This window comes from Adelges cooleyi, unplaced genomic scaffold (assembly GCF_023614345.1).
Source record: "Adelges cooleyi isolate 19-005CV unplaced genomic scaffold, UGA_ACOO_1.1 ACOO_flye_CR_arks_rails_tigmint_CR_PRNA_247, whole genome shotgun sequence".
Classification (NCBI taxonomy): Eukaryota; Metazoa; Arthropoda; class Insecta; order Hemiptera; family Adelgidae; genus Adelges; species Adelges cooleyi.
In genome coordinates, this window is record NW_026095912.1 from 14,155,575 (window position 1) to 14,183,383 (window position 27,809).

Below are 27,809 nucleotides of genomic sequence, written 5' to 3' on the forward strand. Positions count from 1 at the left end.
ACTGATTATGATACACAATACACACTACGGTCTACAAATGTCAAAAAACGCCAGAAACACATTGTAAACCTCTGATGATTTAATTGTCATAATGTCACAGAATATAACGATTTTATAAGTGTCAAACTGTCCACGGGAAACGTCAAATGGATGAAAATTGGAATTTCAAGTCGGTGATAAGTACGGATTGAACAAAATACGGCCGTTCGATTGCAACTCGTGTCGAAAAGTGGTCGACTTCCAAAAGAATTTTAATTATCCATCGCATTGTAATGTGATCTCTTCAGCCCGAAAAAGTCCCCATAGAAAAGCTACCGGTAAAAGATTCGGGTGAGAAAAATTTTCAATAATTACACTTTTTTTAAAGACAATTTTTATTTATTTAAATTGTCATCATTTCCCATCACTACATTCCAAACAGAAGTTACCTTTACTAATTTATAAAAAAAAAAAAAATTGTTCTTTTTACTCTTAGAGATAATGAGATGATCAACGGGATTAACGTTAAACGTGAATTTGATGATACGGAAGATAAATGCCTTGAATCTTTGTTACAAATTGAAGAAACGATGTCTATAAACATGCAAGTAACAAACAACTTGGCAGGCGAAAAATGCGATTTGTGTTTAGAATCGTTTACATCCGAAAAGCAATTCAAACATCATATCACAACATCGCACAATGGTATTTCTAAGATCGATGATACTCCAATTAAAAAAGAATTTGATAATGGTTTCGAGTAAGTCGATTTTTAATTTCAAAATATCACAACAATCTTTTCCTAACAAATTAATCAAATAGCAACTTACACATAGTATGATTGAGCTATGTTGGAGAAATATAATATAAATTATAACATTTCAGTAGCCATGTTTTAATTCTCGTACACTAGCCCACATTTTACTCTTTTGTCTTCATCACTTACTTCACATACGAACATACTTGAAATTTATATTTAGTGTTTGACTTTAAAATTTAATATCTATATAACATTATTTCATAATGTGAACATTATACATAATATAAAAATATTGAATAAAAACAAGATTTTACTTGAACATAAAAATATTATTATGTAAAATATAACTCATTTTTATATAATATAAAAAAAAAACTATAAAATTTGTTGTTTTTTACTTAGAAACTACGATATGATTAACGGGATTCATGTTAAACACGAATTTGATGAAATGGAAAATTATTGCTTTGAATCGTTGATACAAGTTGATGAAACGAGGCCTATCGACATGCAAGTAACAAACAACTTGGCAGTCAAAAAAAGCGAATTGTGTTTAGCCAAAAAGCAATTGAAACATCATATTACCACATCGCACAATGGTATTCCTATGACTGATAAACGTTCAATTACAACAGATGTGGAAAACGAATTCAAGTAAGGCACTTTTTAATCTCAAAACATATTTTTAAAATTGTATACTAAGTATTAGTATGTAACGATTACGTAAATATATGTATTTTTAAACTATAAGCTTTACCAACTAATCCCTTTGTTTTGGTGCTATAATATTTTATTTGTTTTGCGGTTTTGTTTCGAGTCTCTTTTTGCCTGTATATGTTACTTTGTTGTATATCAATATTTCTTGAGTTATTCATAGGTAAATAGGGGCTAAGCGTTTGGTTCAGTTTACATTGGCGTCATTTATTTCTTCTTTGACAGATTTAAATTCTTGTTTTCCGTTTATTTTTCTTTTATAGTAAACATATGAACAGAACTTATTTTTCAGTTATATAAAATATGTAAAAACACACTTTTGAGTAGTAGTGTATATGATAGTAATTCAGAAGCAGTACTATCATCAGCCCTAGCAGCGCACTAAATCTGTAGACCGAATTTGAAGAAAAACCTATTTTTTTTTTTTTAGTTTGGTTTTGCTTTGATAGGAAAACCCATCTCTTACTAATTTAGGTCCCGGATTAGGGTTATTAATGCGTGTTGAGATAGTAGGCGAAGCTTAGTTATTTTATTTTTAGTTTTTCATGTATTAGTTATTTTACTTTGTACACAATTGAACTTTTCATCTTTTTAATGGTGAATGAATTTTTGGCTTAATTTTCACTCAAAGTAACACAGTATTTCAATCACGAAAAATGGTTTGATAGAATTTTACTCTTAAAAAAATGGTGGTTTGGCAGTCACTAAAGTTACCTAGTTTGTTATGTACTATCATTATTTTATTTGACAGCAGTTCAGGTAAACAACTTGTTTGAATTGGTTTAGATTTCATTTCTCAGGTACTAATTGTGCTAATTTTGGACCTAAATAGTTTACAAACAACATCCCAAAGTTTCATGACGATCGGATAAATAGTGTACCAATGCATAAAGGACGACAGACCAAGAAACAGACAGACATTCATTTTTATATATATAGATAGAGCTAAAAATATAAACAATTTTAATATATTGTCTAGTATTGTACTTCTTGTTCTTTGAGTGCCGTATTCGTTATCGAACGTTGGCAATCATGTTAGCTATTTGGTCTCTATTAACGGCTGTTCTGAATAGAGAGCTCGTAGATGTAAGTATTGTACTACTAAAACATAATTGAAAAATGTTAAAAGAATCACCCAATGTTTATAACTTATGCATACGTCTTCATAAAGATAAGCTTAGTAATTAAGAAACAAAAAACTCAATATGTTTTAATGGTTAATATTTTAATTTTTTTTTTTTTTAAAACCCCACAATATAAAATGTTTAGATGTTGTTCTAAATTATGTTTGTAGCGCCTACAATCCAATACTGTGTATTTGAGCAGAGTTCCTATAATAATATAGGCAAAGATATATAACTTAATTAAGGTCGCGATAACAGGAATCCCGCATTCACAAAAATATTCATAATTAACATGGCATTCAGAGTATTCATCAATAAAGGTTTTAGAGTTTGCTATTGTGCATCTGAATCATTAGGCAACTTTAATAGAATATTATCAACGCAGACAAATTATAATAGACAGTTAAATTAGCACTACATTCAGGACTGTAACGACTTAAAATTTGTACAGAAATATGTGTAAATATAAATTGTAATCGTCAGAAATGATAAAAATTATATTTTATAAATTATTGTAATATTTGACAATAAAAAAATTAGGGATGTCTAAAGTTTTCAAGGCCTGACTCAAGGTGATCTTCGCCTAAATTTCTTAGGTTTAGTACACCTACCCCCCCCCCCCCCATTTAAAACGAAATAAAACGACAGTAATCAAATTAATAAAATTAATTATCTGTAAAAATAAGATCATTTTCCGTTTTTTCGACTTTTCTATGGAATTTTACCTTTTTTTTTCAACGTTTTTGTGGAGAGCACAATTTGAAATTTACTCATAATATGTAAAATTATCTCAGCATTCTGAAAAAATTCTCAAATTTTGGGCAACACGAAAAACAACATTTTTAAATTATTAAGTCGATTTTAATAATATTTTGTTACACCACGGCAGCTAAGGTTTTCCGCCTAATTCCACTGAACTCAATATATGGAACGCGTATTGCCTATGAAAATGTCCCCGGGTAGGAGGCTACCATTTTGTGTACTTTTATTGTTTTATCCATGATATTTATTGTTTTTTCTATGATTTATCATATATATATGACGGTGTTATCACAGAATAGATAAAATTATCATCACCTAACCTAACATTTAAAGACATATCATGGAAAAATGACGTACAATTTTCACTTTTTATAAAAATGTACACAAAATGGCTGCCTCCCAGGTGGGATCATTTTTCAATCTGAATACGCGTTCCATATATTGAGTTCAGTGCCTAAATCCCGTTACGAATAGATTAAATACATCTTTCCTGAAAATCTTGATACCTACAGGCTACACGGTGACTGGAGTGACGTTTCGGACGAATGTCGACACGGGGCGAATTGTCACCATAGCCATTTTGATAACGCCATGCGAACATGTCGCCGGTCGCATCATTACATAACGTTTATTTTAACGATTATGTTTTCGATACATTTAATTTATTTTTTCATTAACGAACCGGTACGTACCGCAGCAACACATTGTCTATCCGACGTGGGCCTAACCTTAGATGATATATTTTTTGAACCGTATCAGTAATAATATTGTCAAGTGAAAAATAAGTATCAAAAACCACATTGCCTTACACGTTTTGTGTAGATTTGTATTTTGTCCGTTACCGTTGTTCGCATTGTAACTTGCTCAGCCATCAGAAGATACTATGTACGCAAAGGAGGACACTTTGTTTACACGAGTGAGTAAAAAATTAAATACATTGTTTTGTTTATCGTGCGTCGAAAAGTTTCAAAAACCAAAACCGCCTCGGTTGACAGTTTTATTTTAAAGCGTTAAATACTGAAACTGTATTTTCTGTAAAACTATACTTGTAGCAAATACACGTATCGTCGGATATGGCCATCTTACTAGGTAGACCATCAATGCGATCTCATCAATAATACCATTATTGTTGGTAGTTTTAAGATTCGAATTTTTTTTTTATCTATAGTTAAAAGATTTATTTATAAAACAATTAAAATTGGAATTGTCTAAGGATGTATTACAATAGGCATTCTTAGTAAATTATTCTTAACTTTAAAAGCTAATTAAATATATACTTTGTCGTTTAGGTTTTTATAAGACAAAAGATCTCGAGAAAATAAAAAAGATTAAACATTTTAATATTGTCGTCCAATATTGTACAAAAACATAGTTGAAAAATATTTCCAAAAAGGGACACTGCAAAATTGCAATTTTTTGAAAGTATACTAGTGTAGGGCGTTAAAAGAATCACCCGGTATTAATAACTTATACATACGTCTTCTTAAAGATAAGCTTAGCAAGTAAGCACCAAAAAAAAATATGTTTTACTGGTTAATATTGTGATTTATAAAAAAAAACCTCACAATATAATATGTTTGCTTCGTTTGTGCGTCATTTAGAGGTGTTGTTTTCGATATCTACACATTTTTCAAAACCATTTTCTTATTAATTTAAATTGTCATTATTTTACATCACATTCCAATCAGAAGTTCTGGTCGTAATATTCTTGAATAATTTAATAAATCTATCTAGTTTAATCTAGTTTCATTTAAATGTATTTGTAATGGTAATATTATATTTTTGGGCAAAAATAGAAATTAACTTAACTAAAAAAAATAAAGTTAAAAAAAAATTGCTGTTTTTTACTCGTAGGGATAATGAGATGATCAATGAGGTTAATGTTAAACACAAATATGATGCAATGGAAGATTGTTGCTTTGAATCTTTGATACAAGTTGAAGAAACGACATCTGAGGACAATAAAGTAACAAACATCTTGGCAGACAAAAAATGCGAATTGTGTTTAGAATCGTTTACATCTGAAAAGCAGTTCAAACATCATATCACAACATCGCACAATGGTATTTCTAAGATCGATGATACTCCAATTAAAAAAGAATTTGATAATGGTTTCGAGTAAGTCGATTTTTAATTTCAAAATACCAAAATAGTATTTTTCTAACTAAGCAATGTAATAGCAACTAACACATAATATGATTAAAATACTGTGGAGAAATATATAAATTATGACTGTTTGATAGTCATGTTTGAATTTTTACTTCTCGCGTTAAGAGCATTTTAAAATAGAGCCACTTTTTAGATAAACTTTTTCTAGTCCGTGATGGAGCCATGAGGCGGAGAGCACTGTATAGCTTATTTAATTCTCGTGCACTAGCCCACATTTATTCTTTTGTCTTCATAATTAACGTCACATTTGAACATACTTGAAATTTCTATTTAGTGACTTTAAAATTTAATATCAATATTTATGTTGATAAATATTGAATAAAAACAAGATTTTACTTAAACATTTTTTTCCTTAACTAAAAATATTATTACGTAAAATATAATTAATTTGTATATAATATAAAAAAAAACTATAAAGTTTATTGTTTTTTACTCGTAGAGATGACAATATGATCTATGAAACTAATACTCGACAAGAGAATAATAAAATGGAAAAACATTGCTATAAAACTTTGATAAAAGTCCAAGAGACTAGTGCTTCGGGCATGCTAGCAACACACGGCTCGGTGGTCGTCGCAATATGTGACTTGTGTCTGCAGTCATTTACATCTCGAAACCAATTGAAACATCATATTACAACATCGCACAGTGGCACTCCTATGGTTAGCTTTGCTCATAGGCGTCATTCCCGTTATTTGTATTACAATATAAGCTATGTATGAAAATTAAAGAGTTTTCTTAGAAACGGATTTGTCCATTAATACATTTTTGTACATTCAATACATTTACTTAGGTCAAATAGGAATTTATAATAATAATGTAAAATTGTGAAAAGGATTAATTTTTTGAAAACGTTATAATTTATTGTTCGACTATGTTTTGTTGCAGTGACAATCGTACGAAAAATGAAGTGAATAAAAATACTGATGGTTGTTATTTCGAATCGAAGATTGAAACAGATAACAACAAACAAACAGCAACAAAGTATAACAATGAAGATATAACAAACCGGCGGGTTTTCCAATGTAATTTATGTCAAAAAATGTACTACACAAAAAACCAAATAACTTTACATATATTAAAATACCACCAATGTTCAGCGGATAAACACTTTCCCCAAAAACTCAACACTATTCGTTGCAATGAGTTTACTAAGTCATACGCCAACATCAGCCGACCCTATGAATGTGACGTCTGCCTTAAGCATTTTTCTACAAGTTCTAACCTCACACAACACAAACGAATGCACACCGGCGAGAAGCCCTACAAATGTAATGTTTGCAAAAATACTTTTTCTCGAAATGATCTCCTTACAATACATGAACGAGTGCACACCGGTGAAAAGCCCTACATATGTGATGTTTGCCAAAAGAATTTTTCACAAAAATCTAGCCTTACGAAACATAAACGTGTGCACACTGGTGAGAAGCCCTACAAATGTGACGTGTGCAAAATGCCTTTTTCTCATAAAAGTACCCTTTCACCACATAAACGCTTGCACACTGGCGAGAAGCCCTACAAATGTAATGTTTGCGAAAAGACATTTTCTGTTAAAGGAACACTTACGAAACATGAACGTGTGCACACTGGCGAGAAGCCCTACAAATGTAATGTTTGCGAAAAGACATTTTCTGTTAAAGGAACACTTACGAAACATGAACGTGTACACACTGGCGAGAAGCCCTACAAATGTAATGTTTGCAAAAATAATTTTGCTCAAAAAGAACACCTTACAAGACATGAACGCGTACACACTGGCGAGAAGCCCTACATATGTGATGTTTGCCAAAAGACTTTTTCTCAAAAAACGAACCTTAGGAAACATAAACGCGTACACACTGGTGAGAAGCCCTATAAATGAAATGTTTCTCAAAAAGGAAGCCTTACACAACATGAAATAATTAACAATTTTTTAAATAAATAAAAAAAAAGATATATTTAAATTTTTCTGTTCTAATAGTTATTTATTATTTTAATACGGTAGATAAAATATCATTTTTTTTAAAGGCTGGTGCCTTTTTAACTAATTTTTTTTTTAAGAAGTTTCCCAAAATCAATTTTTTTAATTAACACAAATAAACATACTTTTATACATAGTTCAATAAATAATACCTATTCTACGTAAATCGTGAAATACTTTTTATAGTTGTAAGTTGTTTGGAATTTTTTTTTTTATCAAGTTTAGCCTTAAAACTAAGATTTTGCTTATGTTCGGCATAAGGTCTAAACATAATTTTTTTTTTTTATTAGAAAAATATAAAATTTGTACAGTAAAAAAATGTGTACAATATGCATATAGTTAGAGCTCAGATTTTAGTGACTATAAATGTATTGATATATGAATTTTAAAATGTCAAATATGCATTTGTATACTTTTATTGAAATCGGCTAAAAATTGTAGCCGACTTGACATAATTTAAATAACATTTTACATAAAATAATTATTTAAAAAGGTATTTTATGTGTCAGGATGACATTGACTGCGTTATAAATACTTTGATGGTGTTTTTAAATTTAAAAGAACAATGACTATTATTGTATAAGAAATAATTTTATTTATTTTTAAGAAATTTTGGACAATATATTTTTAAACCAGAATTTAATACTTGTTCTCATATTGTATGTAATTTTCCTTATATCTTGCTCATAAACAAAATAAAATATTAGAAAAAAATGAAACATTTTTATTAATTATTGTACTTACGAATATGCTACTAAATCTAGAAATAAACATTATTGACAAACATACGCTCAAAAGTGCCATATGTGTAATTTAAGTTTTCTGATTTGAAATTTAGTTGGAAAAAAAAATGTGTATAATATGTTTTACAACATCCTAATGGCGACATAATATATCATTAAAGTTTCTGATACCATTAGTTGTCACTTGTCTCACAAGGTGGGCAGTTATCTTCTTGGTTTTTATTGGTATTTTTAATGGATATCGGTTCATGTTTAAAATTTGGTCAGTGCAAATCTTTTAAAGATAACTTGAAACTCTATTGCGCAATTTCTAATACAATGAATTGTTCTACTCGTCAGGTTGATTGAAATCGTTTTTTGTAATGGTGTAAAGCTAATAAATGAAAATGTTTCTAAAAGTCGTTTTGTCGAACGAACGACATTCTGTTCTATAGTTCGCCCAGTATTAGAATATGGATTATTAGTATGGTGCCCATTCTCTATTTATCAGATTACCAAACTGAAAGAGCGCATAAAAGATGTTTGCGGTTTATTAGATATAAAAAAAAATATATATATATAAAATCTAATCCAATTTTTTAGGAAATCATTTAGATTTTATTTAATTAAAGTAAATTACCTTTATTTCACTTAGTTCGTTCATGTTTAATAAATTACTTTGATTCTCTTCACACTTTTAACCGTCACCGTTCTTCTTAGTCCTTACCACACATTCTAACCGGAACTGACAACCGATAATTTTTTATGTATAAACATCAACCGTTCACTAGCGACAAGATCTTTTTTTGTACCAATCCTTCTAAATGACTTACTTTTATTTTAGGGTACCTATAGCTAATAGCATAATTGTGGGGAGCAGACCGAAAGACAAATTAGACCAAGATCCTCATTCGCTGGATGCATACATTTGTTTGAATCCACATTATACTATTTTTGTCGACCGTTACAAGGAAGATGACCATTATAAGTGTCATTAATATTTATGTTATTGATTTTGTATAAGTTTTAAAAATATATGCAAATACTATGTGATAATTTCTTTTTAATTTCATTTCATAGACTTGTAAGGGTTATAGAGTGAAAATTGTTTAAAAATTAATAACGTTTGAAAATAAAGTGGAAAGTATATTTTGTATATGTATAACTTTACCTTCGACAAAAAGTTATAACTAAAACCAAATTGATGCTCATTATTTATAATTGAAACTTAAAAAAAAACACTACATAAAAAACAAATTTTAAATATCAAAACACTATAAATTTAAACAAAAATATTTGCTAAAGCCGTTCAATAGTTTTAGGTACCAAAAATGTTATAGACACTACCTACCTCATTTTTGTTAGGATATTAACTTGAAAAATGAAAATGAAAAAACTTAAGTCAGAATCAGTAAAAATATTATTTGTCAAAAGTATAGCATATACCTTTTTAAATAAAAATGGTTTAAATAATTTTATTTTAGCAAACCAAAATGGGTTGATTAAACAAAAATCATTTGTATGTCAAAATATTGACTCATAAACACATTGAGTTGTAGTATGATCAATTTTTCATCTTTAAATGTTGTTCAAGGTAGTCGTAGAAATAATAAAAATGTATTTTATACTAGTCAGTTTTGATTTTATTCTCAAATTGTTTTTTAGACTGTTCATATATTCTGTTTCTACTTTGATAAGGTTCTATAGTTGCTATAGAACAGTTGCTCGCATCAAACCTAAATATCTTAAAAACGCATATTCGCTATTTTTTTTCGAATTATAATACGCTTAGGTTAACGTGGGAAAATAAATTTAATCCTTTAATATTTACCTACACTGCGTTCTACCTCCAACCGACCAACTCAACCGCCACTTGTTATCACCTGTTGCACGTTATAATCTTATCAAATGTTTCATAGCTGTAGCGTCCCTTTGTTTGTAATAGAAATGATGTCTGGCACGAGGTGAACCTGTTTATTTGAAATTTAAATAATAAATAGTTTTGTTTTTACAATATAACAGAACAAATATTATGCTAAACGTGTGTTTTTGCATTTGTTAGTTGTTTCAAGTGTCTTTCAAGCCGATCAATAACCAGCCATGTGGTTTTATAGCTGTGTAAGTATCGAGTAACATAATCATTACTTTTATCGTTTTTCTCTATGTGATTAAATTCTTAAGTAACCTACAGCTGTTATACTTATTAGTACACATAAATTAATTTAAGCTTGTAACGAGACAACTACTGTCGCGGCCATAGAGACAAATTTCTTTGTAATGAAACACGGTATGGGACCAACTAGTCATTATTTTGTTAACTTTGAATTTAACGTGGATAGGTGTTTGAATTTTCTATGTACGTTTTTACCAATCAAGTTGAAATTTCTTTCGCTTAATTTTATATTTTTTGAACCAGGATTCTATCACAGTCCGAACATTAACAGCTAAAATGAACAGAATGTAATCTATAAAATATTTCTGTGATAGTGGGCCAAGATTGCTAATCAAATGACATATATTATTGTTTGTCTGAATTCTAAATAATCATTGTACCTTGTTATTTTCTGGTTTATTTGACATTATGTCAATATTTAGTTAATGTTGTTCCACATTGGTATTATAATAATTAAATTACAATTTCTCGTATTCAACGCCTTTTTATAGTTTTTAATATTGTATATTAAATTGTATGTTTAATATTTGTTGTTCTAAAATTGACAAAATTATAGTTAATGAAGTGAGAAGCGGGTCTAGAATGAATTATTATCGGAACAGACGATTGTATTGCAACAAAACCAGCTTAAAATGAACCGTCCCAAAGCCGATGAAGAAAAAACAAAATCGACTTTCAATGAAATGGCAGAAATTGGTGTAAATACCCAGACTGATTCTCAAACAACAATTGACAGCAATACATACAAGTAATGTGTAATTTTAAATATAAGAAATTACTTTTTTCCTAAAAATTACGAAATAATGTGTTTAAGCTGATTTATGGTATTCCGTATATTCTTTGGTAAAGCGATTGGTTTTTTTTTAAAACTTTTTTCCTGTAGTGCTATACCTAATTAATATTACCTATTATATATTTTAATATGTAAATACATTTTGTTCCTAAGAATCAAAGTTGAGAACTAACATTAAAATATAATAGGGTACCTAAATGCAAATATTATTAGGTATTCTATAGCTGTATTTAAGCAAACACATTATATTTGTACAAGAATTTTCTAATTTTAAATACAACACTTTTTAAGGTTTAGTTATTATTTGGTAGTATTAAATACTATCAAACTATTTTTGAAAACTTGAACATTTTGTACTGATAAAAAATGCAAATTTCAACATAAATACGTCTAGTGAATTGACTATCTCTGTGTTATGTTTATTTTAAACAGAAAACTTATAAATTAAATTCACGCAGTTTTAGTATCTGTTTTAAGTTAATAATATGCATTTTAAAAATATTTTTGGTTTTTTAGGGTCAACAAAAAGGGAATTAAAATTGAAATACACAAACCGGATGATTACTACGACGATGACATGGTATCGTATAATATTTTCTCAACAACAGAGAACGGACTTCAAGAAACATTTGACGGCAATACTTACAAGTAATGTTATTCTTTAAATAGTATATTATTAATTAAAACGACGCTTATAATGTTCATATTTTTCAGTATCTCTAAAGTATAATTTTTATTTAACTCTAATGAACTAGATAATTTTGGTTTTTATTTTATTTTATAAATAACAAAGTCACACATTCGGTTAAAAAAAAATAACTAATGAATCAGATTAAACTAAATAATAAGTAATCATTCTTTATTCGTGTTTTAGCTACAATTTTATACTTTATTGTAAAAACTGCATAACATTTCTTTTTGTCTGTTTCAATGAAATACTCGAGTTCCCATTAAAACGTTCAATACATTTTTTTTATGTAATAAAAAAATTATATATAATTTTAGCTGAGGATTTACACTAGAAAACTTAAAATTGGTAATACAATATAATTGAATGACACTTTTCTGAAATCTTAAAAAAAAACATCAAAAAGCTAAACAAATTTTAAGTTTCATACCCGCCAAGGACTTTATTTTCTAAATACAATTTTTTCTTGTGTCTATATGTGATATAACAATAAATCATTGTAGTGTTTTGAGCTTTGATGAGAAGCTGATTAAGTTTTGGTATTTTCATTTACAAAATACAGAATAACCATAATTTGTCCACCCCCTCATGGTTACTACTACAGCTTAAAAAATGTATAGGTGCAATAATTGGGTGATAGTACCACATACCAGCATCTCAAAATTTTACACTACTTTTATGCTTATATCTAAAAAACGGGACGACCATGATTCCTTTAATTAATATATATATATATATTGGAGAGTAGTTATTTCTTCTATACATTAGTTAAATATTGATATAATTTTACGATAAATAAAATGGCGGGGCCGCCATTAAAAAATGTTTTATTACCTTAAGTGACCTCTCTGATTTAATCCACACTTAAACAGAACCGTGTCAATGTGTCGAAATCATCTTAAAAAATATTATTTTTGTTTTTAGTATAAGAGAAACGATCGTGAAAGCGGAAGCAGATATAGTGCAAGGAAATTGTTTTGAGTCTGTAATAGAGTATGAAAAACATGGTTTTTTGGATAATCAGAATTCGAACTACCATTTGGATAAAATTCGGACATTTATTTGCGACCTCTGCCAAGAATCGTTTACTTCTAAAAAGAATGTGGCCAATCATATTAATGAATCACACAAAAACCAGAAATCTACTAAAAGACGTGTCGTCAGAAATACACCTAGGTAATGTAAATTCGCTTTACAAGCGCCAACCAGAGTGAAATGGAACATGCACTTGACTTTTAACAATATATTTTTTAAGTTATTTCATTTTTCCGTAGCAGTTTATTATAAAACTAATATTGTTCAGGTAAATGTTTAAAAAAAATGTTTACAGATAATAAATTATGTTACACCTAAAATGTTCTATTTTACCTGGGTTAACGAAATGCTTTTTAAACATTAGCTATTTTATAACATAACTTTTTTATTTTAGCAATAAAATTGTTTCGAAGAAAATCAGTAAAAAATCCAAAAAACGGCGATCGTTCCATTGTGATTTGTGTCCAATGTCGTTCATTACTAAAGGGCAAATAACATTACATATAATACAAGTCCACCAACGATCGACAAACAAAAACTCTTCCCGAAAATCTAAATTTCGCAATCATACACTACCTAAAAGAAACCTTACGAAACAGCATCGTGTGCACACTGGCGAGAAGCCCTACAAATGTGTTGTTTGCCTAAAGACTTTCTCTATAAGAAATAACCTTATATTACATATACGCGTGCACACTGGGGAGAAGCCATTCAAATGTGATGTGTGTCAAAAGACTTTTTCTATTAAAAGAACACTTACGATACACGAACGCGTGCACACCGGAGAAAAGCCCTACAAATGTAATGTTTGCAATAAGACATTTTCTCAAAGAGGTCATTGTTTACTTCATGAACGCGTACACACCGGCGAAAAGCCCTACGAATGCAACATGTGCAATAAAACGTTTTCTGATAAAAGCTACATTGCACGACATAAACGCACGCACACCGGTGAAAGGCCATTCAAATGTGATGTGTGCGAAAAGACATTTTCTCAAAAATCTCTTGTGACTCGACATAAACGCACGCACACCAATGATAAGCCTTACAAATGTGTTGTTTGTATAAAGGCATTTTCTCGCATGGATCTCCTTAAACTACATAAACGTGTACACACGGGCGAGAAGCCCTACGAATGCAACATGTGCAATAAAAAGTTTTCTGATAAAAGTTACCATGCACGACATAAACGCGTACACACTGGGGAAAAGCCCTATAAGTGTGATGTATGCTCTAAATCATTTTCTAATAAATCCACTCTCACAAATCATAAACGCGTGCACACTGGTGAGAAGCCCCCCAAGCCCTACAAATGTGAAGTGTGCGAAAAGGTTTTTACTGGAAAAACGGATCTTAGAATACATAAACGCGTACACACTGGTGAAAAGCCCTACGAATGTGACCTGTGCAAAATGGCCTTTTCTCAAAATAGTAGCCTTACACTACATAAACGCATGCACACTGGCGAGAAGCCCTACAAATGTGATGTTTGCCAAAATACTTTTTCTCGAAAACGTATCCTTATACAACATGAACGTGTGCACACTGGCGAGAAGCCCTACAGATGTAATGTTTGCAAAAAAACTTTTTCTCAAAAAGGTAACCTCGAACTACATGAACGCTTGCACACTGGTAAGAAGCCATTCAAATGTGATGTTTGCAACAAGGCTTTTTTTCAAAAATCTGACCTTACGATACATGAACGTGTGCACACTGGTGAGAAGCCCTACAAATGTAGCCTGTGCAAAAATACTTTTTCTCATAAAATTAGCCTTATAATACATGAACGAGTGCACACTGGGGTGAAGCCATTCAAATGTGATGTATGTCAAAAGACTTTTTATTATAAAGGAACACTTACGATACACGAACGCGTGCACACCGGCGAGAAGCCCTACAAATGTGATGTGTGCAAAATGACTTTCTCTTTGAAAGGAAACCTTATAAGACATGGACGCGTGCACACTGGTTAAAAGCTCTTCAAATGTGAAGTGTGCAAAGAGCCTTTTTCTCTTAAACATCACCTCGCAGCCCACAAACACACGCACACCATAACGACGCTTGCTCGCTGACAAAAGACCATAGCCATGTGCTTAAAGATTTTTCCAAACTCAAATTGTTTAATCACTCGGACATTTTTATAAATTGTATACTTTTTTTTTTTTGGAATTGTCATACGAGGTCATACACCTAATTTATAGTCAAATGGCCTACTCAAATGTGGCAATTACAATTAATTTTGTGATTGTCTGTATGAATAGTTACTATTTTTATTTTTTATAACAAATTTTATTATAATTTTACTATTATTATATATGAATACATTGTATATACTTCATTATATGAGAGGCAACCCATAACAATCGGGAACAACACTGTATCATATTATATTAACTTGCTATTTATACTTGGTGATAATACTAATTTATTATTTTTACTGTGAAAATTGGTTGTTATTGCTATAAGGTGATCACCAAAATTTAATTATAACCATTTAAAGAACATTTTTAAAACTTGAGAATGAAAAAATTGTTTAATTAAATTAATTAATTTGAATTAGGTAAATTGTAGTTAGCTGTTAAATCAGCAATATAATTTTTTTTTAACCAGTAATAATAAGGTAATATTTCAATTTATAATGGCATTGCCTACTTATAAATGTTGCAATTAGTATCGTGTTGAATGATTAACTGTATGTAAACATGTTATGTAATTATTTTTTATGTACTTTTCATTTTAATTACTACCATAATATTAATTATTATATATTATTTCAATGTTGAATTATACTATTTTCGTGCCAATGTTTTTATTGTATTTATTAGTTTCAATGGAAACTAACATAGGAGTAACTTAAATGTTACTCTTTTAGCATGGATCTTTTTTTAAAAAATATTCTTTAGTTATTAGCATTTTAAAACTTAGCTAGAAGTAACTTACTTTTCACCTTATCCTTTTAAAAAATAGCCATTTTTTTTTAGTAGTCAACCTACTTTGTATTAAGAAAATACAAAAAATGGGGAAATTACATATGTATGAAGGGTTTAACAGCTGATAACATGTAGGTTTTTTTTTAATATTTCCATCACACTGTTGTTTATAGTGTACCTTCTTATGTTTAATCAACTGGAACGCTGTTCTATTAGAAAGAGAAAGTTTAAGTTCATTAAATTTTTCTATTAAAACTTTTGATAGTAATTTATTTGAATTAAAATGTCCTAATTTAGCATAATTAATTGTTAAAGTGAAATATTTATTTGTAAAAAGAATTGGTCCTCGTATATTTTTGTTCCTAAGAAATTTTGAATTTCTTCTGTTAATTTATTAGCTTTAAATTTTGTAAGAATGTTTTATTTAATTCTGTTTGTTCATGTACTAGATCATATAAAATTTGTTGTACTTTTATAATTTCAACTTGTTCTTATTTGAATTGCATCTAATACATTCAATTGATTAATTAACTTATAATACTTAGAAATTAAGTGGTTACCTATCTAATATCTGAAAAATTAAATTTGGTAAATGCTTTATCGAATAAAAATGATAATAGGTCCAGTTTAGATTTTTCCGTGTAACAATTACTTCTTAAATAAGCTGTTAATATTTCGTTTATCTTTGTTTTACCTGTTCTGCTAAATTTTCCATATTGTCCCAAGCCAATTGACAAGTTGAGATATTAATATTATTATTAGGCGTTATATTAGTTAAATTCCAAATGTCGACTTCAGAGCAAGTACTATTATGTAAGTTCCATTATGTCTAAAGAAATGTTGACTCAAGGTTTGCTTCGTAATTGTTTAATAGATGCTTAGTTAGCTTATTATAATTTTTCTGAAAAAACATTAGTCCTCGTTGTTAAAAATGTATATTTCATCATTCGATACACCTTAATACCTAATTAAAATTCACGCACTTAACCTATAGTTAAATTATCCAAACAAATGTCTTAAACCCCTAAGCACACATTTTAAATATCTCATTTATAATACACACCCACTGTTTTGTTTCATATTCCAAATACCTGGCTTATTTGGTTAACACTAACGGTCTACCTTACCTTGGTTATTACATAAGCTAATATAGAAATCATAATAAAACAATACCATTTCAGCACTGCCTCGTAGCTGAACGAGTAAAATTATGTTAACTCTTAGTATAGCTGAGAGTGTGTTTACAGTCATAAGTAAAATACAGTGTAGGTATTTAACATTATATCATAATGCCTGTTAAACATACATAATAAATTACAATATTACAAGTTTCGTATTTTAATAATAAAGAGAATACTTACTATACTCATGAATCGATTATTGATTATAAAAGATGTTTAGTCCAAAAAGTTTAACTTTAAAAATAACTGTTTTTCACAAACGGTTTTACTTGAAAATAAAATATTACTAATTCTTATGCACTATACTTATTTACATTTTTGAATACAAATTATTCTAATTTATTTTTTAACCAATGTTTTGATTGAACAAATTTCGCCCTTTTCATAAACAAACGAGTTCCTCAACTCTTTTCATAAACAAATAAAATTACTAAATCATAAAACTGCAAACCAAAACTACTTTAGCAATATATTTTATTATTAGTTTTAAAATAAATGTTTATGAAAATATATAAATAATTAATAGGAACTTTTTTTCTGACTTCACAATCGTCATAATAAAATTAACTATTACACAAATTATAGAAAAAATAAAATAAAAATTATATAAATATATTATAATATATTATAAAAATATGTATTGATAATAAAACTAATTACATAAAAATCCATTTTTTGTCGGTGTGCTTACAATAATTATACTAATATATACACAATAAGTTAAATTTAATAAATTAAGTAACATAAATTAAGCAAAGACAAGTTTTATTATAAATATAATTTCCAAATAAATGCTATATAATATATAGATATATATATAAAATGATTAAATAAAAGTAATAATAATGACACATTCGTTATTGAAATAAAAAAAAATAGTCAAACAATTAATAACGTAAAGTGGGGTAAATAAGCTTAATATTATTTTGTTTAACATAAAAATCTAGTGGTTAAAATCAATAACGCGTACCCTATTAAGTTCCAAATATTATCAAATTAATAATGAACAAGCCAAATGGGAAAACAAATAATATAAATTATGGACTGCACTTCTCCTCGGTGTAGGTTAGAATAGTTCAGGTTTATAAGAAAATATTAAAACACACATTAGCCATCACTATGTACGAGTACGTGTTTCCTGAAGTTGGATTTGTAAGAAAATGACTTTGAACACATGTCACATTTATAGGGCTTTTCACCAGTGTGCACTCGTTTGTGTGTTGTGAGAATGGATTTTTAGGGAAGTCTTTGAGCAAACGTCACATGTGTAGGGCTTTTCCCCGGTGTGCACTCGTTTGTGTGATGTGAGGCTGAATTCTACAGAAAATGACTTTAAACACATGTCACATTTAGAGGGCTTTTCCCCAGTGTGCACGCGTTTGTGTTGGGTGACGTTTCGTTTTCGAGAAAATGACACATAATTATTTTTGGCAACATTCTTTGCGGTTCTTTTCTGGGTTGTTGTACTATGTAATTGAGTTATGTGTTTAGCCACTTTCGTTTTAGTTGTAAAGGCCTTGCTACATATTTCGCAGACAAATTGCTGTATACCGTCCAGACCGTAGTCCATCGTTTGCACATCCAAAGGCCCATTTTTTTGGTATTCTATCACTGACTCAAACGTATATCCATTCACAGTGTCTACTTCGACTTGGACTACTGTTTCGTTGCATGTTTCACTGACACTAAAAACAACAAATATATATTAAAGCGCTAATAGAAAGATTAGAAAATACTTGCTACAAGCAATCACTCTTATCATAGTATTCTATCTCGTAGACATTCCTTAATATAATTAAGCAACTACAAGACCGCCTAACAGCCACCCACTGTAGACAACGCTCATTTAAACGATTGCCTAGTTCAAGGTGGCTGATAAATGAGATGTTTGACAGGGATGGGCATTGATGGGTATAATTTGTTTATAAAATAAGAATACCAAAGTTTTCTTACGACCGAAACCTTCACTCCCTTAACGTCTGAACGTTAGAATAATCGAATCGCACAAGTATAAGGTGCTATTATATTGACTCACAAAGATACATGTATCTTGAAATTAGTTATAAGGTCAGTCAAAATATTAAAAAAAAATGTTATTCAAAATTAAATAATACAAAACAACATTCTCTTTTTTTCCTATGAAAACGTGTTTAATGCTTATACAAGTAAACGTTTAGCTTCATTATTAATAATACAATTATTTGTGGTTCCAATATTTGGATGTTATCGTTAATTAATTAAGACGTTACATTAATACAATTTTTTTTTAACTATTGGTGTTCGGGAAAAGTGACCAACGTCCAACTAGTCCCTGTTTAAACATTTTAGACCAGACTATACCGGTACAACAATATAATTTCTTAATAAAATTAATTTAAAATATTTTAATTAAAAAAAATATATATATTTTACTTATATGCATCCTCATTGAGTGGCTTAGCAGAATCGTGGATCGTATAGATTAACTCACAATAAAGCGTTCATATTGAGTCGTCTGGTCGTCAAAGAGCGTTGAAGATCAAGAAGTGCTGGAACTCTTCAATTGTTCTTCGGTGTGATGCTGGAAAGATCAGTCCCGCCTTTGACAATCGTACCGATGCTGCGCCAGTGTTAAGTCTGTGGCCTTTGAAGACTTAAAACACAAAGGTTGAAGATGGAATTGCTCATTTGTGTCCTCATTTTCTTCATCTATTTAAAACGTGGTCCTGTAGTTATAATTTTCCATTCCAATTCTGATTTTTAACTAGTTTCTTATTATTTAAACTCTAAAAACAAAGAGTATTTATAAAATTAGGATAACAACTTAAATTTAATATTAAAAAAAGACTATAACTTAAATTTAAACACATATAAATGAAACTATAGTGCAGGCTAAATTTTTTACCTAATAGATCCAACAAAGATATAATATGCTTTACTAGAAAATCACATATTGATGCAATTCTATGGTCATCCAGTAATAGCGGACCATGATTACAATTTTAGGTTTGTATAGCTTGTTAAGTCTGTGGCCTTTGAAGACTTAAAACACAAAGGTTGAAGATGGAATTTGGATGTTTTAAATTAAAAGAATATTTTCAATAACAAAGATATGGTAAGCTATGTATTTTCACAAGCATAAATTCAGTACACAAACAGTAAAAACGAGTGTCTTGTTGCAGGTATCTTGAATAATACACAGCCAGAACACTTCTGACTTGCTGTGGCGAAGCGGCTGGTATTTACGCAAAATTGCCATCCGGGTGGAATGGAAGGAGTCATTGGCATCCCCGCATTGGTGACCTTTTTCCAGTTGTGCAACCGCTAATCCTCGAGTCCGGGTCGTTGGTGAATTGCCAAGCTGTCCACTGTTAATCGCGGAACATTGTCGGATAGATAATTTATACAATATTTAATGGGTTTATTTGCGTGTTTTCACAATCTCTAGTTGTACAAAGTATACGATTTCTTATAGTTGTATGAATAAATTGAATTTTACGATTTACAATTTATGATGTTGTTAACCTTTTGGTTACGTACAAAGTAGAGAAAAAACCCATTTAGGTTGTACATTAAATGTTATTAACATTCAAGGAGAAATCGGTTATGTCGTAAGACTTGGCTAATTCCAGCAAGCCATTACAAGCTATAGTCAGTAAAAATTATGCATATTCTTTTTAAAATTATGTACTAGATTAGCTAACACAAATAAGTATTACAAACATAGCCTTAATCATTTCCTTTATAATATAAATACCATTTTGCTTTACCAAAAAGTACAAATATATTTCATTTACCTCTAAATAATTATATAAAATTAAAAACAAATGTTTGCAAACATATGTAGATTATACTTGTTTAGATAGAAAGTATAAATGAAAACACATGAATAATAACTACTTAATAATAGTTACAATTTTACATTAATAAATAAGTAAATATCGCTGATCTTTTGTCATCAAATCAACTAGCTTTATATTCTTCAATGTAATTAATAAAAAATGAGACATTCAATAGATTGGTTATATTAAAAAATATATGACAATAATTCGTTCACTCAGCATTATTTAAACTAAAAATTGATCAAAGATGAATTATAAAACAATCTATCCCCAATATATTATTATTAGCCATAACCGTTTTATTATAAATAATGGTTACACTGACTTTTGATATCGCCGTGATTATCGTTATACTACTCTTTGTAATATACGAAACTAAGAAATTGGCTAATTGGTAAAGCTAAAGAATCTAAAGAACAATGTGGTTAGTATAGCAATAATATTTTATTAATTACACTATATGTAAATAAAAGTAACAGAAAAATGGCAACAATGGTCTACAATATGATAAAAAAAAAACAGCGCAGCAGGTGCGACTAATCATTTCTGATGTAAATTGGCATGCCAATCTCAAGTTATAAATTAAAACAAATTTTTTTATGGATGGTTTTCATAATAATATGAATTTTTTAAAAATCACAAGATAGGCTCACTTTTAATGAATATCTCGAGTTGGAATACCCTAACTGTTGGTCGCACTAGTTATCAAATATTGTATTTGAATTACAAATTATTATTAGGAGAAAATGAAGAAGTGGCAAAACGAGTGTGCAGGAAACTCATGACGACGGCAGGGAAGGTAGGACTGGATATAAACGATGAAAATACGAAGTACATGATGATAAGTGGCCAGGGCAGAGAATATCAGCGAGGACAATTTATGGATGTTGAGGGGCATATATTTAAGAGAGTTACACATTTTAAGTACCTACTAACACAAGACAATGACCTGAAAATGGAAATTAGTGCCAGAATACAAAAAGGCAAAATCAAGCCATATCAACAAACCTTAAGATACAGATGTACACGACCCTGGTATGACCAATAGTACTATATGCCTCAGAAACATGGCCACTTATAGCAGCGGAAGATAGAGACGGATAAAGAGAAATTTGTTTGGCGGTATGGTCTTTATTATATTATCAGTATTTGAATTACCAATGAACGTTTATCACAATGATTTCAATCGATTCAGTAAATTAGATGCAATCGAGCAAAACATGGGAATAAAATTACGACACTAACCTGGACAGTCCGAGTCTGTGTCGTTAGATGACAACATTGTTACCAAAATATGTACACGATTATTTACATAATATACCTAGATAAGTATTATTTTATGGTTGTGTTTTAAATATTATTTTATTATACATAACCATTAGTTTTTTTTATTCTAGATTACCGTAAACTGTAGTTTATTATTAAAATAAATAAATCGGGTGTAAATTGTAATCGACTATAATGTTAATATCGGTACTTACGTTACTTACACGGCTACTTCGAGGCCCTCAGATTTACAGACCACACGGCACAGCGCTGATCAGGAATATTTTTTTATAATATTATTTAAACAATGACCAAGAATTTTTAAAGAAAACCACGGTGTCTGTTTTCACTGCCTTATTATAAACATAATATTAGGTATACTGTGTGTTTTGTGATGAATGAATAATGATACACACAATTGTACAGAGTGCACCAACACAGAATAGATAACAACAATTTGTGATAACAGCGGTGACCGCGGTCCATTATGGTCGGCTGGAGGTAGAACGCGGTAACGGTAAATACTGAAGCGCAAACAAAATGTATCCAATCGGTATTGACCCTCGTATACCCTCTCTATAAGCTCTACTATCAGTCCATTTCTTTTAGTGTTTACTGTTTACTGTTTACTGTTTACGCTACACACCACGTTTTACTATTGTCAACAAACGCCAGAAACACATTGTAAACCTCTGATGATTTAATTGTCATATTGTCACAGAATAAAACTATTTTACAAGTGTCAAACTGTCCACGGGAAACGTCAATGGATAAAAATTGGAATTTCAAGTCGGTGATAAGTACGGATTGAACAAAATACAGCCGTTCGATTGCAACTCGTGTCGAAAAGTGGTCAATTTCCAAAAGATTTAATTATCCATCGCATTGTAAATATGATCTCTTCAGACCGAAAAAGTCCCCAAAGAAAAGCTGCCGGTAAAAGACTCGGGTGAGAAAAATTTTCAATAATTACACATTTTTTAACGACAGTTTTTATTAATTTAAATTGTCATAATTTCCCATAACTACATTCCAAACAGAAGTTACCTTTACTAATTTATAAAAAAAAAATTGTTCTTTTTACTCATAGAGATAATGAGATGATCAACGGGATTAATGTTAAACATGAATTAATGACATTGAAGATAAATGCCCTGCATCGTTGTTACAAGTTGAAGAAACGACGCCTATAAACATGCAAGTAACAAACAACTTGGCAGACGAAAAATACGATTTGTGTTTAGAATCGTTTACATCCGAAAAGCAATTCAAACATCATATTACAACATCACACAATGGTATTCCTATGACTGATAAACGTTCAATTACAACAGATGTGGAAAACGAATTCAAGTAAGTCGCTTTTTAATCTCAAAACATATTTTTTTTAAAGTGTATTACATATTAAGTATTTAAGGACTATGTAAATATATGTTTTTTTAAACTACAGGCTTTGCCAACTAATATCTTTATTTTGGTGTTATAATATTTTATCTTTTTCGGTATTGTTACTAGGCTCTATTTGCCTGTATATGTTACTTTGTTGTACATCAATATTTCTTGAGTTATTCATGAGTAAAAAAATAAGTGTTAAGCAGTATGTTCATTTTACATTGGCGTCATTTATTACGTCTTCTTTCACAGAGCTAAATTCTAGTTGTCCAAAAACGAGTCAAGAATTAAATTTTAAGTAGGTGAGGCTGACGACTATTACTACAAGTCTATATTTGAAATTTGTAGTAATAATCATCGGTCTCACCTACTTCAATTTTGAAGTCTGTATTTGAAATAGAAGAAAATTATAAGCAATTGAAGAAGCAATAAAAAAATCGACGGAAATGCATACAAGTAATTCTTTGTCTTTAGTATTCAACAAAGGTTTGGTTTATATCATTTTTTCATACTTCCTTCGCTGTTCTCTATAATTGGCCAGTCTGTCCAGTTTTCTGTAGGTTCTTAGTTCGGCATCTTTAATAATTTTCTTGTTTATCTTCTGCCTCTCTTGCCTTCTATTTGTCCTTTCAATATTCTGTAATTTAGTTCCTCTTGGTGTATTTTGTACAAGTTCTCCTCCGACCGTCACTCCTATTTTCTGACTATTGAGCTTTATCTTAATTCTTGGATTGGCTGTTCGACATGTACATTAAACAAAATTGGTGACCCTTGTCTAGTCTACTCATACGTATGCTATTTTTAAATGACTCAAAATTACAATTAAATATATCGGTTTCTAAAATTAACATATTGCCGTTTATCATTAAAATAGAAAAAGATAATTATCTAGATGTAATATTACCAATTAAAATAATTCCTTGGCTCGGGTTAGTCTAGAAGGACATTAAACATTTTTTATATAGTTTGGTTTTGCTCTGTTAGGAAAATTAGTGTCTTATTAATTCAGGTCCCAGATTAAGAACATTAATGTTTTAACTTGTTGAGACAGTACGCTAAGCTTATTTATTTTATTTATTAGTATTTCAGTCACGAGAAACGGTTTGATGGAATTTTACTCATTAATAAAATGGTGGTTTGGCAGCCTCTTAGGTTACTTAGTTTGGTATGTATTATCATTATTATTTTATTTGTCAGCAGTTCAGGTAAATAATTTGTCGGAATTGGTTTAGATTTCATTTCTCAGCTACTAATTGTGCTAATTTTGGACTCGTATAATTTAAAAATGGCATGTTATTTAAAATTTAAAAAAATGATTATTTTTTTGGTATTGACATAAAAAATATGGTGTAAAATTGGTTTGGTCTGATCTGGGGTTCTTAAAAAGTTGTTGAACTATGACCAAATAACATAATTTAGGTACAGGATTAGTTGAACTGAGTTAGAATATACAAGTAATATTTTAAGAATAGGACCGGTCTGGATAAATAGCGTTATTTAATTTTATTGTCCGTGTCCATTTTTTTAGTACTTAAAAGACATCTACCGACTAAGGCTAAAAATTGTAGTTTAACATCTTTCGAAAAAAATATATAAAATTATAAACCTTAGTTGATTATGCATTATCATTATTTTATTTGTCAGCAGTTCAGGAAAATAATATGTCCGAATAGGTTTAGAATCATTTCCCATTTATTAACTGTACTAATTTTGGATTCAAATAATTTATATATTGTATGTTATATTTATATTTATAATTAAAATAAAATAATCTATTGTTTTTTGGTATTGACAATTAATATCTTTCTAAAAAAATGTATAAAATTGAAAACCTTGTTTTTTAAAATGTAATTTGTGTATTAGACTTAATGAAACCGAAAACGAGTCAAGAATTAAATTTTAAGTAGGTGAGGCTGACGACTATTACTACAAGTCTATATTTGAAATTTGTAGTAATAATCATCGGTCTCACCTACTTCAATTTTGAAGTCTGTATTTGAAATAGAAGAAAATTATAAGCAATTGAAGAAGCAATAAAAAAATCGACGGAAATGCATACAAGTTATTCTTTGTCTTTAGTATTCAACAAAGGTTTGGTTTATATCATTTTTTCATACTTCCTTCGCTGTTCTCTATAATTGGCCAGTCTGTCCAGTTTTCTGTAGGTTCTTCTGTAGTTCGGCATCTTTAATAATTTTCTTGTTTATCTTCTGCCTCTCTTGCCTTCTATTTGTACAAGTTCTCCTCCGACCGTCACTCCTATTTCCTGACTATTGAGCTTTATCTTAATTCTTGGATTGGCTGTTCGACATGTACATTAAACAACATTGGTGTGACCCTTATCTAGTGTCTTTCCTTAATTTTGCTGCTACCGATTGGTCTTGCATTCTTATTTCTGCAGTTAATATATATAACACCTGTACTATTTCTGTAAATTGCTCATACCGATTATTTTGTAAATAATAATTTTTGTTCACTGGTAGAAGTTAGACCATAAATCTATGTTAGCACTCATTGCTGATAGGCGGCATTCCTGTTATTTTTATTACATTTTTAGTTTTAATAAATATTTTTTTGTTTGTTTTTAGAGTCGGAGAAACTTGCATGGAAACAAAAGTAAAAGTCGAAGTAAAAACCAGCAGTGGTCTTTTGAATTCTCAAATAACAAACTACAAGAATACTTTTAGGTGAGGCTAATTGTTCAATTTAATAATATTAAACTTCAATTGTTTTGTCATTAAACGAAAATACAATAAAAGCTTTATACATATGATGATTAAAGAGTTTTTTTAGAAACCGATTTTTCCATTAAACGTACATAAATGTTATATCAACATGCATTCTGCAGACAATTCAAATTTAGTAATCTGTAATTTTTGTACATTCATTACATTTACTTAGGTCAAATTAGCATTAACAATAGTAATATTCAATTGTAGAAAACATGTATTTTTTTAAAACGTTATAATTTATTGTTCGACAATGTTTTGTTGTAGTGACAATCGAACGAGAAATGAAGTGCATAAAAAAACTGATGGTTGTTATTTCGAATCGAGGATTGAAACAGAAAACAATAAACAAACAGCAACAAACTCTAACAATGAAGATACAACAGACCGGCGGTTTTTCCAATGTCATTTATGTCAAAAAATGTACTACACAAAAAAACAAATAACTCTACGTATATTAAAATCCCACCAAAGTTCAACGGATAAACACTGTCCCCGAAAACTGAACACTGTACATTGTAATGAGTTTACTAAGACATACGTGAACATCAGCCGACCCTATAAATGTGACGCCTGCCTTAAGCATTTTTCTACTAGTTCTAACCTCACACAACACAAACGTGTACACACTGGGAAAATGCCCTATGAATGTAATATCTGCTCAAAGTCATTTCCTGTTAAAAGATACCTGACAATACACGAAAGAGTTCACACCGGTGAAAAGCCCTACAAATTTTATGAGTGCTCTAAGTCATTTACTCGAAAATCCACCCTCGTAATTCACAAACGTTTGCACACTGGGGAAAAGCCTTTTGAATGTTATATATGCTCTAAGTCATTTACTCAGAAAAACTACCTCACAAAACACAAATGCCGTGGTCCATCAGTATATAATGTCAGTCAATGATTTATACAAAGCCTAAACAATTATTATAAGGGTGATAGTTTTATAATGTGATTTTTTTTTTCAGTGATTGACATGTATAATTCATGTTTTTATTGTATTGTTACTCTCGGACATCCTGTATTGTTTTCTTAAATATGTTTAACTTTTGTATTTTTTCTAAATTGTTAATTCATATTTTGTTGCATCGTTTAGTTAATTTTGTCAATCTTCATTGTTAACATTGGTATTGTGTTGACGTGACAATGTCAACATTGTCATACAATTTAAAGCTAAAACAAGTTAAATTATGAGTATTTTTAATTGCTAAATTATTTGTAAGAGAATCGCGACATTTATTGACTAGTTTCACTATTTTTTTTTTAACATAACTTTAAACATAAAATACAGATTGCAGAAAAGTTCATGTTATTTTGGAGGAAATGAAAAATCCTTTCACTAAAAAGATTTAATAAACATTATATTTAGCTTTAAACAGAAATTCTGCATTGTCAATTTTTTAGGCTAAGAATACAACTGTGTGTTAAATTTGACATTTTTTATTCAGACGATTATACTATCTTAAGAATATCCTTCCCAAGTTTTGTACTAATTTAACTATTTTCCAAAAAGTTGTAATTAAGAATTATGTTATTGTATTATTATACATCATATAAAGCTAATAAAACTTCACGCTACAGAACAAATATTGGTACCTCTTTGTTTTA

The 27,809-nt window shown here is 29.6% G+C and overlaps 1 protein-coding gene and 1 long non-coding RNA gene across 12 annotated transcripts; one reads left to right on the forward strand and one right to left on the reverse strand.

Annotated features, from left to right (window-relative positions):
• Positions 1-27,676, forward strand: LOC126837225 (zinc finger protein ZFP2-like). 11 transcript variants are annotated; one of them, XR_007685468.1, is made up of 6 exons: positions 1-330; positions 476-739; positions 1,142-1,393; positions 5,194-5,457; positions 6,397-7,444; positions 7,630-7,999. XR_007685468.1 is itself a non-coding variant. In XM_050571044.1 (6 exons), exons 2-6 carry the CDS (start codon positions 486-488, stop codon positions 10,997-10,999), a joined length of 1,803 nt encoding a protein of 600 aa, XP_050427001.1. In that variant the 5' UTR covers positions 1-330; positions 476-485; the 3' UTR covers positions 11,000-11,106. The 11 variants fall into 11 exon arrangements, 10 of the variants coding, with proteins under 10 accessions (XP_050427001.1, XP_050427002.1, XP_050427007.1 ...); XM_050571044.1 differs by lacking the exon at positions 7,630-7,999 and adding an exon at positions 10,920-11,106 and having other exon boundaries at positions 6,397-7,349; XM_050571045.1 differs by lacking the exon at positions 7,630-7,999 and adding an exon at positions 9,035-9,060 and having other exon boundaries at positions 6,397-7,349.
• On the reverse strand, positions 17,683-22,488 carry LOC126837235 (uncharacterized). Its single transcript, XR_007685473.1, has 3 exons — positions 22,293-22,488; positions 19,403-19,755; positions 17,683-18,675 (listed from the first exon to the last, which is right to left on the reverse strand). It is a non-coding gene; the product is annotated as an uncharacterized LOC126837235 (long non-coding RNA).
• Positions 27,677-27,809: the final 133 nt, after the last annotated feature.